This window comes from Aspergillus vadensis (genome assembly GCF_003184925.1).
Source record: "Aspergillus vadensis CBS 113365 unplaced genomic scaffold BO88scaffold_15, whole genome shotgun sequence".
In the NCBI taxonomy this organism is placed as follows: domain Eukaryota; kingdom Fungi; phylum Ascomycota; class Eurotiomycetes; order Eurotiales; family Aspergillaceae; genus Aspergillus; species Aspergillus vadensis.
This window is the reverse complement of record NW_020292053.1, coordinates 106,565-121,477: the sequence shown is the minus strand read 5'-3', so window position 1 is coordinate 121,477 and position 14,913 is coordinate 106,565. Positions and strand designations below refer to the sequence as shown.

Here is a 14,913-nt window from a genome sequence, read left to right as displayed (position 1 = left end):
ATATCGTGACAGTTGGAGTATGCCGAATGGTAGGCACAAACCTTGAGTAATACTCATGTTGTCGAGGTTGCACTAAATAGCAGGATATTAGCGAAGGTTATATTTGGGGGTTATTGGCTTGTGAACAAAAGAAGATTTTCCAATATACTTACAAAAAACCCGGCGCACTCGCTGTCTATTCACCTATTACACTGCATCAATCTCGTCAACTTTGTTGTTGATCCGAGATACTTCAAACCCCTCACGTTTGTAGCTGGTCACCCGACCAAACGTCCCGCACACAGATATGATTACCTTGTGAACTCCGTAAATTATAGAGAATGGCCCTAGACTTGGTGAGTGCTGTCAGGTGTCGATGTCTTCACCCCTTGGCTTCCTATACGGTTACACGGCCAAACGGTGGGGTGCGAAGTAAGCATATGGAGGAACTGAGTCGGAGATATAGGTAGGGGCTCGACCACAACCCCGCACGGAGAGAAGCTAGGAGGAAGCGACATTTGCCTAAAAGGGACGTGTAAGGACGAGTCTGCATACATGTCAGGGATGGGGTTACCGTCGGAAAATTCTGAAAGCGCGACAGAGGATGTCGAGCTCCTCAAGTGCTTAGATGGTGCATATCATCCAGATGATATGGGACTTACCTCTAGCAATCGAGACACACCGACTTTTTCTGCGCTGGCGAGGACAAACCGTTCCCCATTTCTCGAGCTCTTAAAAGGTCTCCTATTCGCAACTCTACTATCTCTCACTACGCACTACCCACCAATCAGCAGAAGCCTATAGCCGTTTAATGGCGCTTTCATTGATGAACTTGAACATTTTCCGATCCCAGAAGGGTGAGATCGATGATGACGAGGAGCATGCTACTGAAAAGGCTGGTCTTCTCCACCCAGAGCCATATCAATTGCCCAGGAAAACATCTCGACAAAAATTCAGTTGTTGTGTCCCAGTCCTCTTCTGTGTGAATATATGTCTCCTGGCTCTTTTATCTGGTGCAATACATCTACTGCAAAAACAATATTTCTTGTATAAGGGACCTGATCCTCCATATTGTAAGTCGAAAAAAGAGATCAATCGGGCAATAAAGACTGATGACGCAAAACAAGCTCCGTTGCGCGAAGATGGCGTTGTCCAATATATGAACACGATATATGAGCCCGATGCTGAATTCCAGTTGCCGATTGTTCCTGGGAAAGAAGATCCATGGACAAGGTGGGCATTAGGTAGGGCTACTGGAGTCGCCAGAGGTTCATAAATTGGGAAGCTAACCAGCCTTAGAGAATGACAATGGAATTAAGATGGATATAGAGACAGCCAAGAAGCATGGCTTACCAAATCCTTGGAGTTATACAATGATCCCGGGTATCTGATTTACGGACTCGGGGTTTACCATCAATTACATTGTCTTAATCGACTTCGGAAATCATTTTATCCGGATGTTTTCTATCCAAATATGTCTATGGAGCAGGTTGAAATACATAAAAGTGCGTATTAGCATGCTGTCGAAAAGTTTCCCTAGTCCTATCCAACTAATCTATACGCAGATCATTGCTTCGATGCCATTCGTCAGGCTCTTTTATGTCATGGTGACATCTCGTTGGTGTACTGGTGGGATCCCAACTTCACATATATTGACGATGACGGCACAGAGCGGTATACGGAGGACTACCTACGAAAGACTCCTAAGGAGCGACAGGCGGGACTACATGCTTCATGGAGCTCTGAAGTACAGTGTCGGGATATGGATGCAATTAACACCTGGGTCAAGGAACGTATGGTTGATCCTGAAAAATATGGAGGTAGGGATGGTGATTGAGGAGAGCAATCTCTTTTAAACAGCCTGATCCTGGAACAAGTATTTTTAATGGCTTTAGGTAGGTAACTATAATCCATGGACTTGTTTTAGAGACCCAAACAACGAGACGCTTTGTACTGGAACGGAAAGAGTTGTGGAAGCGGAGATGAACCGGCTTCCCGCAGGCCAGACTCTACACAAACCACGATAGCTTCAGAACTGTGCTCAATTTCTCGATCCAGTCAGGCGAGCATAGACATCCGTCAAGAAGGGACAGGCAAGATGCTATCTTGTACAAACAGACCCTTTTTTTTGTTGTCAGGTGCCTGAAACAGCTTCATGTCTTCCAGTAGTAGCTGTTTGACGATACACACAGTCCAAATAGCGGACGTACTAAATAACCAGCAGACGATCAGAACAGTTCAATGTTCTCCTACTTTAATAGATGCTCTTGTAGAAACTGGGCCTGTACCGGAGCATTTTCATCGAAGAGTTGCCCATTATATGGGTCGAAATGACCTCCCGGTAGAATGTGCAAATGCTTGGGTTTCTTTGCTCTTGCGAAAGCACCAAGCGCAAGGTCGGTAGGCGTGACAACATCATTATTCAACACAATCATTAACAACAAAGTCGGGCTGATACGTTAAATAAGCGCCGAAGGTTTGTATGCTCGGAATGCCTCGAGGCTTTTTTATGGTTAGACCCATTCCCTACACTCCAGTTACTCAGAAACAAATTGTGCCACATACCTCTTGAGTGTCATATCATTTGCCCATCCGAATGGTAATCCTGAGCTGTAGCTGATATAGCTGTTCTCTGAAGGAAGAACGGAAAATGCGCGAGGATCTTTGTCTACCACGGGCACCCGAGCCGGCTCTTCTCTGGCACGGGAAGGCGATCTACGAACCCGATTTCAAGCTCGTTAGCAGGGCAAACTTTTCTTAGTAGCATTGTCTCTACTGAAGATATCGGAAACTTACCGTCTTCGAATAACTTGTTTAGTCTCAGAATTAGGTCAGCTCGGTGTATGCTATAGAACGTATTCCATCCAATAAAGAGAGGGCTATGCGCACGCATGAAAGTTAGACAGGACCGGATCAAACATAAGATTATAGGACAACCTTACATCTGGCTAATAACAGTTTTAATTCGACGATCGACCTGCCAACTTTGAGAATGTGACCTTCAGTGTACGAACTTCCCCAGATAGATACCAGAAGTCTTGTGCTTCGGCAACATGACGAACCTCGTACTGGAATAGCAGTACAGTCCGTTCGGCTGCCGGCTTTGATGCCTATCTACTTACCTATAGGAAGATTGCGAATTTCTACACATTAATCTGGATCAAGCAAGGGAGCTATCTCTCTTTAACCGCTGGGCTTTCACTTGGGTTCTTTTCTTTTCTCCAACCATGACCCAGCTTGTAAGCTGTATTTCCGCCTCAACCAGACCACAGACCCCAGCTCATCTCAACAACATTTGCAAAGCTATATTGATACAGTTGATACCTATAGCTTCAATCATGGCTCGGGCTTACGGTTTTATACTAAAACCGTCGTTTTTCACAACCAGATCACTGCCCAGTACAATGGCGGGGACGAGATGTGGGCGTGGATGAAACGTCTATTTGGGCAATTTAAGAGTCTACAGCACGACTTTCACAACCTCTGGGAAGTCAACAATGATGACGGCACAACCACGATCATGTTCCAGTCGACCCGCAACATCTGGCTATCTGGAAACGAGAAGAGCCGACTTTTGCCATTCCGCTCAGTTGGATAAGCACTATTGGCCCTGCGGGCTCCGCCGATGCTCTGGATGGATTGCAATGGGGTGTAACGAAAAGGGCCCGCCCTTTGTATTAGATAGGTCTCTGAAGCACACCTGTCAGTAGAAGACGCACAACTTAGTTTACAGCTATATGAACCCCAGGCAAGGTCCACTGAGGACAGGTACCTATATACTATCTACAACTCCGTTTCACTTCCCAGGTTTAGCCTTTAGGGCAATGTTTTTTCTTCTTCATCTATTTCAACGGTAGGATCTTCTTGTCTTGACTGTCACCTGTTCTTTAAGTAGACAAATAATGTTTAATATGGAAAGCAAAATAGCGGACTATTCGCCGAGGCCCTCAAGTAAACATTGCAATCTCAGTCTAGCTAGATTATGCAATAGCTTGTGGCACTCCTTAAATAAACTTAATGATATATAAAAATAACAAATCATGTCCAGTGTACGCCCGGAGTCATAAACTTCTAGAGCGTAGTCTAAGATCATAAATATAACGCAACGGGATTTTAGAGCAGTAGATCAGTCTTGGCTACTTGGAGGGTAATAATAATTCTGGTTGGCCCAGCGCAGGATGCAGTCTGCTCCCTTTCTGTGTCCAGATATGCCTTAGCTGTAGGGGACCAACAACGGAACTCAATGGCACTCTCCGTCCTCGTTCTCTTCGTGGACCGACCAGTGTAGCTGAATGCAAATTCGAGCTACAGTGTTGCACATTAGATCCACAAGAAACATATTGATTGAAGATATATTTTCCAGGTCTGCTTACCCCATGAAGATTTCGTCTTATACTGTTACATAATCCTATGTATGTTTAATTACTAGTAGATTGAGTTTAAATAACTAACTTATGAAAGGCTGAGTTGAGTTAGCAAGGAACTCATAAGTTAAGACCTGTGCAGCCCCTTTGGCAGGAGACGATTTATTATACTCAACTAACGAGTCACTCCTCCATGTAGCGTTAGAAAGAGTTAGAAAAAGAAGGGCATACATTATATAGAAAGAATCAATGAGGTATTGTGTTTAAATACACGTTATTCTACGGGATGTTGACAAGCGCAAAGGTGTAAGGGTATGGTGGAATATACCTTCTTTCATAGACATTTGGTGGCACTTATCATCAATATATAGTCAATACCAAGTCGAATCCAAACCAAAAAGATTCAAACCAAAGAGTGGGAAGCGTAATAGACTAATATTGCGATAAGCGCACGAGGTGATAATACCTCTTATCTCTTGTTCTTTTTTTCAAAACAGGAAACAGCTGCACAACCGAGGTATACAATTCCGGGAAGGTGATCCGAGAGAGGCTCATAACCTGGTAAATAGTACTTTGCATGTGATAAAAGGCCAATCACCCAAGATTCTGAAAAACCTTTTTGATCCGCGGAGTTTGCGTGGCGCCACCCCCTGTTATGCTTACTTTGTACAAGGTTGCAGCGGATGTGGAGTAAAGGATTGTAAGTGCGGCACCATATGCGCTGTCAGCGTGGGGTCCAAACGGAAACCCTGGTGTCGAGTCCTGACTACTTCGTAGCATTGTCTTAACTGAATTTCTCCGATTCCGGCTATCCTCAGAGAGCCCTCTTACAGCAGGGCAATTAGTTAAATTTAATTTAAATTAAGCGATCGCACTATATGGCGCCTTTCCTGTGCCAAGAGAGTCCTCCACTCTATTAGTGCTTAGTACATTTTAGTAAGGACATCAATCAATGAGGGAATTATTTGTGCCTTGGCTGCTTTCTGGAGCGGGTAGTGGGGCCGGAAGAAAATAAAGAAATAAGGGGAAAAAAAAAAAAAAAAAAAGGGGAAAAAAAAAAAAAAAAAAGAAAGAAAAGAAAATTAAGAAAAGAAACAAAAAAACGAAATGGAAAAATGCAAAGGCAGAGCAAAACAACTTACTAGACACGTTTACTTACAGTAAGACTACTGCTGACACGGCGCTAAACAGTTACACCTTTGCTCGCCCGTAACCAGCGGGTAAAGAGACTGAGGGGGTAAAACGCTAACACAAGCAAACATTTTCCATAAGCATAAGCAAACAAAACAAATAGAACTTATGGTAACGCTTGACCCAAACCGTAGAAGCCAGGCTTTGATACAACATAATTCCAGAATGGTAGATCGGGACATGCCCGCCTGGATTGCAATAGTGAATTTGAGCCATTGGATCTTCCCCATCATTCAACGTAAATCTGGGCTAGACAATTTGTGGTCACCGCTGACGAGACCGACAGTAGAATGATTGTTAATGTGCACTTCATTTAGTGCAAGTTCATCATCGAGCTGTTCGAAATCCCGAGTAAGGTTGCCTTTCACTTTTCCGTTGAGCTTTCGACTCGATCTGCTACTATAAACACCACCGCTGTTGGAACTACCTTTCGCGCCACGGAGCGTGCCACTATTGAGTGTTAGCCTAAAGCCTTCGAGATCGAAATCAAGATTCCTTGTCAAGCAGTCAAGTAGTCAGGAGGTGTACGTACGACCCAAACAGCTCGTTGATAGCAGGTTTTATTGTGGGTAAACACGCGTTTACAACCCCAAGGTTTGGTTCCAATACCGAGTAAATGGCACCGGGTGTAACGGTGTAGGTCATGTCAGCTAGATTCCAAGTCCACAACCAAACGACCCTCAACAGAGAAATAACACAAATCCTGGTAAGTGTGATCATAGTAAGTGACCTGCTCTGCAAGCGACAAAGAAACAAAGGAGGAAGAGTATACTTACAACGCCCCGAGGCTAAACATTGCAGAGACGGCAATCTTTTTGGATAAAATCAGTTGTAAGTTGAAAACCAGAGGCATCGGTAGAACAACAATGAAAGTGTCAATAGTGAGATTGACAATGCCAGCAACGAGGTAGGCAATATTTTCACCAGTGCAATGTCCTTCAATCGATTTATCCCAGTTATATTGGACCGGTTTGCAAAGGGCGAAGGCTTCGATCAGTACCATGGTGAAATACGCGGCAGTGATGAACAGTGTGCCATAGCACAAACGGCAAAAGACTTTATTGGGAAAGAGGTCGATGTAGAGGTGCAATATCGAAGCCTTGACACACGAGTTCGCCGCTGCCCACAGCAGTTGTGCAGGCACGAAAAGCTAAACCAATGGCGAAGGAAAGTTAGTCGATATTGTACCGTACAAGGTAGGACATTTACTAAAACCCATCAACTCACCTTCATGTGTAGAGCAAACTTTTGAGGTGCCGTTGCTAAAAGCTCCTCTAAATGAACTCCCAAGCCAGCAGCAAAGCCAGCTAGATTGTGTGTGAGTTCAAAGTGCTGTCTCTCCATTTCGAGGGGACTCAGAGTTTGAGAATCATACCTGCCAGAAACACGGACAAAGCAGATTCAGCCAGTACCAATGCTACCAGTGCCAAGTAATCGTTTGCAGCGAGCTTTCTTCCCTGTAGATATCTGGACCACAGTCTGAGCGCCACGGCGATGATAGCCATGGGGCCCACGATGAATGAGACCACGGCTAGCTGCACGGCTCCTAATGGGAGAGTCATTCTGGGAGAAAATTATATATCAGACACGGTCACTGTCTTAGAAGGGAGAAAGGATCGAGTTTCAATGATGTTGTGTCTTAAGGACTCTGAAATATGACGTGACTTCCAGTTTGAAGAGACCCGAGTACCAGGGAGCTGTAAATAAGAGAGTCTGGAGTGTTGTGGGGGCCATATGCGCAATAGTCACTGATAATTTTCATGCTTGACAAGGATCAATTCTGCCTTGTGCAGCCTACAAGACAAGCCCACCAAGAGCACCGATCTAGGTACGTGGTACGTGTACATATGGGGATTTGAGGGGGCTGAGTTTGGAGTGCACTTCGCACTTGCTCACACTTCTTCTCTTTTCATCTTCTTCCCCTTCTTCTCCTCTCGAACTTACATCAAGCACGAAGAAGCAAACATCACCTGCTGTTACAACAACAATGAGTGGCCCACACACATCACCCACAGTCTCATTGTATTCTAAAGGTCTTCGGGACTGGCCGAACCGGCCGCCCCACCCGCCGGCCGCGCACAGGTGCTTAGAGCCTTAAGAGTCTAAGCGCTTAGACACAACTAAGGGAGGCACGGGCGCCGACCCTATCTGACACAGCCCCTTTCATGTTTTCAAGTCTCCACATTTCACCTCCCTAACCATTAGTCTAAAGCAGCCGTCACACTCCGCTCTTGCACAGTAAACTACCCTCAAACAGGTATATGCAAAGAGAAGCGAATGGTTTACTCTGAAGCCAGCTCCCCCCAGTCTCCACAGCAATAACCTCTCGAACACCCCGTTCACTTCGCAAACTACTACGTAAATTAGTCTCTTTCCTATCTGGGTAATGATAGTCGCACTTTCACCCGATGTATAAAATTTCGAACACTCTTAATCAATATGCTATATTATACTCTCTTATCTCATGTGATCATGTGAACCTCTTGACAGAGGGCTATGCACAGTCAAATAACTTGCTAGTCTAAGCATCGTAATCCCTACGTTGCCTTGTCAAGTTTACCCATATGAACTCTTTAAGAGCATTTCCACCAAAAACTGTAGAGCATTTCTCACAGTAGAAGTCTTTTGCAACCAGTTCTATCTGTCCTGTAGCCCCATCTGCGCTTCATAAGAGGACAGCAGAATATGTAGAAAATTCATCTTTCCCATTTTTTTTTTCAATGGCCTTGGTCGTTACTAATTAGACAGCCACTTGGCAAGATTGGCAAGGATCTAGACTAGAAATATACAAAGTCTACCTTACTGAACAAAACAGGTGCACTCGGATAATCCACTACTTTAGCACTTTTATTGTAATGTAGCACTTTCCACGGTTGACAGGCTGCAATCAAGAGTTTAAGCTAGTGTAGGGAGTTTACGCTTGACCAATTGGTGCGGAATACCTCATTCGCGTTCTCTATCAACCTGCACTGACCTGACCCGTTTTCCTTATATTTTACGTCAAGTTTTCTATCTAGCTGGGTCCCACCAATCAACTGACTGGCGGCTTTACTTCCCACTTTCGCACACACCAGTCCAGGCATCCGACGACCATCGATGCAGCCCCGGAACCGCTCAGATTGCTCCAACCCCAATCCATGGGGGCAAAGTCTTTGACAAGGGACCAATCATGCCACGTAGTCAAGGTACATCGGCCCCCAATTACTACAGTTTCAACCAGTACTATACAATGTAATACTTGATATATGAAAGGGAACTCGGGCGAAGGGTGGGGTCTCGCGAGTCTCCCTCCTCCTGCGCTTCTTCCCTTCCCAAGGCGTAAAAATCAGACGGATTTAGCACAGTTTACTTGATTTCCAGGCTTACACTTCATGCGTCGTAGTCGCCTTCCAATATATACGATTACAGTAGCGCGTAGCCCCTAACAAGCACCTCTTTCTGAGAATGAAATATAAGTTACTGTATCATTTGTAATAACTTGGCCTATCAGAACTATTTGAAGAGCCTACCCGTTATTCTATGGCAGGCCAAATTGTCTTTCGTTGGCTTTCTTTTAGAGAATACGCAGAGGCATAACGAAAAGTCCAATGAGCCATAGTGGGTAAATCTTCCAAGACCTCCGATCTCCTTCCCGAGTTTTGTTGCAGTAAAATCCCCAAACCACCATGGTGCCCGCAACGAACGCGGGGATGCAGGAAAGCCATGAGCGTTCAGCCGAGCCAACATCCCAAAACCAACAGGACAACGCTGTCCAGCCTATAATTCCCACTGCCAGGGCAGACCTCGCATTTTCATCTCCGATTAACAAGGGCACTGTTCTTCGACCGGTGATCCTATCTCCATCAATGTCCCGAAAGTCCTGGGCGTGAGAAGTCGTCGTAATTGCTCCAGCGAGAACAAGGAGCCACATGAATGCCTTCATATCACCCGAAAAAACTGAGCTCTTTGTTGCAACTTCCAGTGGGCCGGAAAAGAAGCATGCGAACCCAATACCATTGAGCAAGTTCTTCAGTAGTGGATTTGACGCGCCGTTCCATTCGTTGTACCACAGACAGGAGAATGCCTCCAGAAGACAAGGCCCAACACCCCCCGTGGTACCTGCAATTGTAAATGTGACGGGATACATGCAATACAAAAGAAGCTTGACTTGATGGGGAGTTATCCGGCCTGCTGGAAGAGGTCTCCAGGATTTGTTGATCTTGTCCTCTGAGATGGCAGACTCAGAGCGCTGATTGTGGAGAGTGAAAAGAAACAGATTGCTCCATGACCAGAGGAACATTTGAGGTAAAGATAAAAGTATCTGGTGGAAAGGCAAAGAGGGACCCATGCCGAATTCAGACGCCACAGACGCATTCAATACCCCGAATAAGAGCCCCAGGCAAATGATTTCTTTGATATTATCACGGACAAATAGATGGGCAGTGTATGCATGATAGAGCGAGGATGATAGAAAAGACGCCATGATTGTAAATAGAAGAGAATTTGACTGATTTGAAGTTAGGAAAAGTGAAGCAGTGTCTCTCAGCAAACATCGTGTGCCAGGATCCATGATCTTGACTGCCTTTATTTACCCAGCGCCGCAATAGGCTCACTATAAAATGGGGCTAGCTCGAAGGCTCATTCGGAGTTCACACAATCCATAAAACGTTTACGTATCCATGAAAAAGGAGGTAATACTTCAGTGGTGGAGCTGTATGACAAGTGGGTAATTCTATAGCAGGCTGGGAACCATATGTGTCTCCATTTTACCTTTACTCTCGAAACGAACTTCTACATTCGCTTGCATTATTATTGTTAAGATATTTTATGTTTATCCGCTTATTCTCATCGATATGTCTTTGGATAGTGGCGTCTAAGTAGTTCAGAAGCAATAGCTGCGTCAGGCTTTGGGACAAGAGCCCAACACATCTCAACCTCTGCCTTGAAACCAAAGATGAAAGGAATAACCATATTTATCGTACCTCTCTCCGTTCATATCTGTACCTCTCTGCTACATCTAGGTAGGACTAAGCCTCAGTCATCTGACTTCAGCAAACCCCCTCTTTAGTAGCAAGTTATTGTATTTGAAAACGGAATATTATCCGTCTGATCTTCCTTTTTCAAGTGCGTGCCCCTTGTGCTACTAATTTTACTATTTCTGTGACTTCCCGGAGTGCCCCAGGAACTCTTACGTGAACGTCTCTGTTATCAGGTCTCTCTCGGAGGCTGTCTCGACCCACCAACATTTATGATTATATTTATGTACCTAGTCCTTAGAGATGTGCCAAAGATTTCCTGTACATACCTCAATTAGAGACTCTAGCTGAGAATTTGTCAAGTAACACAACCAGCAATTCTACCAGTAACGTTATCAGGTATATGCGGAGCCCTGACCGGGGACCTTTGTTGGGGTTCCTTCCCTATGAGGCTCTGGGGAACTCGGGAGGGCACTAGGTGGGGCTCCTGGCAGGGTAAATTATCCTGATAAGAAAATCATTTGCGTATGAACTATATGACTGGCTACTACAATATCCTATGAAGGTCTAGCTTATGGCCTAAGTGAGACTACACTGCGGCAGTGCCACTAATAAAACTCAGTACCAGGATACGATCATACGATGGTCGAAGACAGGGTTACTGTTAGGACCCGCTGCACCTCACGGGACGATCCCCTAAGCAGTAAGCACAGACAATCAACCCGGGTCAGATCGCTGAATTCATAACCCGTTTACTCCATAGTCAATGCTGAATCGGCCGGGAGGAGCCCCGAGTACGCAAACGTCTCATGCATGGGGCCAAAATGCGCTCCACTAAGCAGATAGGAGTAAAATTCAGTGGGGCGGAAAATGCATGGGGCCAAATGAAGGCCGTTAATAGCCACGGAGAAGTCTACAGTCTTTGGCCACAGATTTCTTAAAATTCCGAAATAACGCAAGAACAGCCAAATTCCCAACTGGGCTAGCACTAGTGAAGAATACAGTATTCAACACTTTGATATTCTGGATAGGAATAATAGGTCGCAGCTATGTGAGTGTTAAATAATATGAATGCTGACCATTGGCACCCAATAGTACAAATCCTAAATTGTTTATTTTTCGAAAATTTAACAAATGTACAGCCAGAGACTGTATATGTTTGGTAGGGCTGGGATTGCGGGAATGCATGTGACTGTTATTCGCACTAGGCCAAGAACACTGACCTCTACAAGAATATCGTTGAATTAATTTAGAAGATTGTAAGCCAACTTTCGGGCGGCCGAAATTCTGATTCTCATTGGCTCATAACCAAACAAATATTCCAATGACCAATGGGAAGCCCCTTAGCCCCGAACTTATGCAGCCGAAATTTCAGCTTACCTTTACACTACCACATAACTCATTATCAGCCTTGAAGTCTGTAACCTAACCTAAGATCCTACGATCACGGCGCGAAAGTAAGCTTTCCCAGTCTTCCAAGCTCTGTTCTCATTATGCTCCCAGAGTCCTCTCCCTAAGCCAAAAGTATGTTAAGTTTAGACCCAGTTATTATTTAAATATAGTTGTCTGTTCTCCATTTTTGAGGTTATTTTCTAGTAGTGATACATTTGTCTAGTACTGATACGTGTTTGTAGTAAAGCCCACAATGACTATCTCAAACTTCGGTTTCATGTTACGTAACTACTAGCGGTTAGATGTATTGGTGGGGCAGAAGCCGGTGATTTGAAATGGGTACTATTGGGCGGGGTATAACTGGCATTTGTGGAGCTCATTCTAATGTTTCTTTGTTGACTGATGATCCTAGATAGCAGGCCATTCAATTATTCCCTCATATATATCTCTCTCCCGTCTCGGGGTATTCCTTCCTTCTTAACAAGCTATTTCCTACATCCAAATTCTTTTTCTTTTCACACTCTCATCCAATCTGTATCTAAACCTGCACACAGTACAGAATGGCTACTACTGCATATGACTTTGTTGTCATTGGCGGCGGTACGGCTGGCCTGGTAACTGCTTCTCGACTGAGCGAGGACCCCAACAGCTCCGTCCTTGTTCTCGAAGCAGGTGCCGACTTGACAGCAGATCCCCGCGTGAACATTCCTATCTTTTATGCCGCGTTACTTGGATCTGACGCTGATTGGAAATTCCAATCGGCTCCTCAGGTATGAATGGCCCCTGTCCCTATGAAGAAAGAGTGTGTGGGATAGCTAATCTATAATTCTTATAGCCGGGTCTCAATGGCAGAGTGATTGGTCTTAATCAGGGCAAAACACTCGGAGGATCCAGTTCATTAAATGCACACGTCTTTGTTCCTCCCTTTGAAGGGGCTGTTGACTCATGGGAAGAACTCGGTAATCCCGGATGGAATTGGGCCATATTGAAAGACTATTTGACCAAGGCCTACAGCAGTCCAACTGTAGCACAGGATGACAAGGAAAGTCTGGCAATTGAGGACTGGCCTGAATTGAACGGAGCGAAAGGTCCAATCCAAACATCTTTTGGCAACGTGACACATCCTATCCGCAAAGCATGGGCTGAACTGTTTCGCAGCTGTGGAGAATACAATGCCGGGGATCCGTTTATCCACAGTTCTGTAGGCTCCTTCAGCTGCCTTGCTAGTATTGACGCGGAGGGTAAGAGAAGTAACTCTGCCTTGGCTTACTATAAGCCTGTGGAGCTTCGCCAAAACCTTCATATCCTTACAAACGCTCTTGTTGAGAGAGTCTTGTTTGACGAAAGCAAGCCTCCCAGGGCTATTGGAGTCCAATACAGTCATGATGGGGCCTCAAAGACTGTTCAGGCAAAGAGTGAAGTCATACTTGCTGCTGGTGTTTTCCAATCTCCGAAAATCCTCCAACTTTCAGGAGTTGGTGGAGCAGACCTTCTCAAAAAGCATGGTATCGATGTGGTTATGGATCTTCCCGGAGTTGGGCAAAATCTTCAGGGTATGTGAACAGCTTCCAGTCTAGCACCGGCGACATAGATAACAGGAACCCCTCTCCTTTTGGCAACTACTCGCTTTGGGATAAGAAATCTAACATTTAATGCTCCTAGATCACATGATCTCATACACCGCATTCCAAGCAAAGCCTGAACTAGAAACGAAGGACTCTCTGGTTAGACAAGAGCCTGAAGCCATTGGTCAGGCAATGCAGGAATATGCTGCCACAAAGTCTGGGCCCCTCGCGTCACTTGGAGTTCATACCTACGCTTATTTGCCTCTTCCTGAGCAGGACAGAAGTGATCTCCAGACATTGTTTAGCAGCGACGCCCCCGAGACCTCACAGCACAAGGCATCCCAAGCCTACTATGACATCGCCAAGACCACTATTCTTGATCCCAAGCAACCATCAGCTGCGTACCTATCCGCCTTGGGGCAGACAAATTATGCCAAAGATCTCAGGGACGGAACTATCCCAGATGCTTCACCAGGAAAGTTTGTTACGCTTGGAGTAATGCTCTCTCAACCGCTTTCCCGCGGAAGCGTTCAAATGTAAGTGCATCTTTGTTGTTTACATCTTCCTTGATAGAAATTGTGGTAACTGACAAACCGAACCCCAGTACCTCCAACAACCCGGAAGCCCCCCCAGTCATTGACCCTGGCTACATGTCAAACCCTCTCGACCTGGAAGTCATGGCACGACACTTGCTCCGTATCAAGAAACTGGCAGAGTCTCCTCAGCTTGGAGAACTGCTTGAACAGCCATTGAAGTTCCGTGACCCAGATGCAGACTTTCAAGGAGACTTGGATGCCGCAAAGAAATACGCTCGGGACAATTTGGTTTCTATGTGGCACTTTGCAGGAACCTGTTCGATGCTGCCTCGCGAGAAGGACGGAGTGGTGGATTCCAATCTGAAGGTCCACGGTATCGAAGGCCTGAGGGTTGTAGATGCAAGTGCTATCCCGCTTATAAGCACGGCGAACCTGCAAGCTACTGTGTATGCGTTTGCGGAGAGAGCGGCGGACCTCATCAAGCAGGATCGGAAGAGCGAGTAAAGCTGGGGTTGTAGATGTCTGTAGCCACAAGGTGTTAATTAAATAAGTGGCAACGATAGGAAGACTGGCGAACCTCCCAGGGTTTTCACCCCCTGTCGCGCATCTCGCGGATAGTCAGCTGCGCCCGAATACTCCCCGATTGACCTCTGCGGTTTTAGCTTCAAGACTTCTAGATCTGCAATCGACTACAGAGATGTCGACCCTGCACGTAATTTAGACGCTTTAATATTTTTCGAGTATACAAAAGCCCTATCTTCCCTTCATATACCCTCTTCTCTCTCTCCCAACATGACTCCTCCCCACCGCTCACATGTAGACACTTATGAGTAGTCTCGTCTAAGTAATTCTGTGTCATCTTATTGATTGTTTATATACATATATATATATATACAGTTAAGTCTATATATTTGTTTATCCATGGCTTCCA

The 14,913-nt window shown here is 45.3% G+C and overlaps 6 protein-coding genes across 6 annotated transcripts; 4 read left to right on the top strand and 2 right to left on the bottom strand.

Moving 5' to 3' along the window:
• Positions 1-790: 790 nt before the first annotated feature.
• BO88DRAFT_416191 (uncharacterized protein) lies at positions 791-1,255 on the top strand (the record flags this gene model as incomplete). Its single annotated transcript, XM_025708238.1, has 1 exon — positions 791-1,255. The coding sequence occupies one exon, from the start codon at positions 791-793 to the stop codon at positions 1,253-1,255; it is 465 nt and encodes a 154-aa protein (XP_025561613.1).
• Positions 1,256-1,321: 66 nt separating this feature from the next.
• Positions 1,322-1,816, top strand: BO88DRAFT_464541 (uncharacterized protein; the record flags this gene model as incomplete). The annotated part of the gene is made up of 2 exons (XM_025711329.1): positions 1,322-1,484; positions 1,545-1,816. Coding segments are annotated over 2 exons (435 nt in total), but the record flags the coding sequence as incomplete, so codon positions are not given.
• A 1,390-nt stretch (positions 1,817-3,206) lies between these two features.
• BO88DRAFT_416189 (uncharacterized protein) lies at positions 3,207-3,577 on the top strand (the record flags this gene model as incomplete). The annotated part of the gene is made up of 2 exons (XM_025708237.1): positions 3,207-3,218; positions 3,245-3,577. The coding sequence occupies 2 exons, from the start codon at positions 3,207-3,209 to the stop codon at positions 3,575-3,577; spliced, it is 345 nt and encodes a 114-aa protein (XP_025561611.1).
• Positions 3,578-5,767: 2,190 nt separating this feature from the next.
• Positions 5,768-7,096, bottom strand: BO88DRAFT_454722 (uncharacterized protein; the record flags this gene model as incomplete). The annotated part of the gene is made up of 5 exons (XM_025710826.1): positions 5,768-5,984; positions 6,067-6,237; positions 6,311-6,684; positions 6,762-6,841; positions 6,910-7,096. The coding sequence occupies 5 exons, from the start codon at positions 7,094-7,096 to the stop codon at positions 5,768-5,770; spliced, it is 1,029 nt and encodes a 342-aa protein (XP_025561610.1).
• Positions 7,097-9,087: 1,991 nt separating this feature from the next.
• On the bottom strand, positions 9,088-9,996 carry BO88DRAFT_416187 (UbiA family prenyltransferase; the record flags this gene model as incomplete). The annotated part of the gene is made up of 1 exon (XM_025708236.1): positions 9,088-9,996. One exon carries the CDS (start codon positions 9,994-9,996, stop codon positions 9,088-9,090), a length of 909 nt encoding a protein of 302 aa, XP_025561609.1.
• Positions 9,997-12,441: 2,445 nt separating this feature from the next.
• Positions 12,442-14,564, top strand: BO88DRAFT_464539 (GMC family oxidoreductase; the record flags this gene model as incomplete). The annotated part of the gene is made up of 4 exons (XM_025711328.1): positions 12,442-12,651; positions 12,717-13,434; positions 13,544-13,982; positions 14,051-14,564. 4 exons carry the CDS (start codon positions 12,442-12,444, stop codon positions 14,484-14,486), a joined length of 1,803 nt encoding a protein of 600 aa, XP_025561608.1. The 3' UTR covers positions 14,487-14,564.
• Positions 14,565-14,913: the final 349 nt, after the last annotated feature.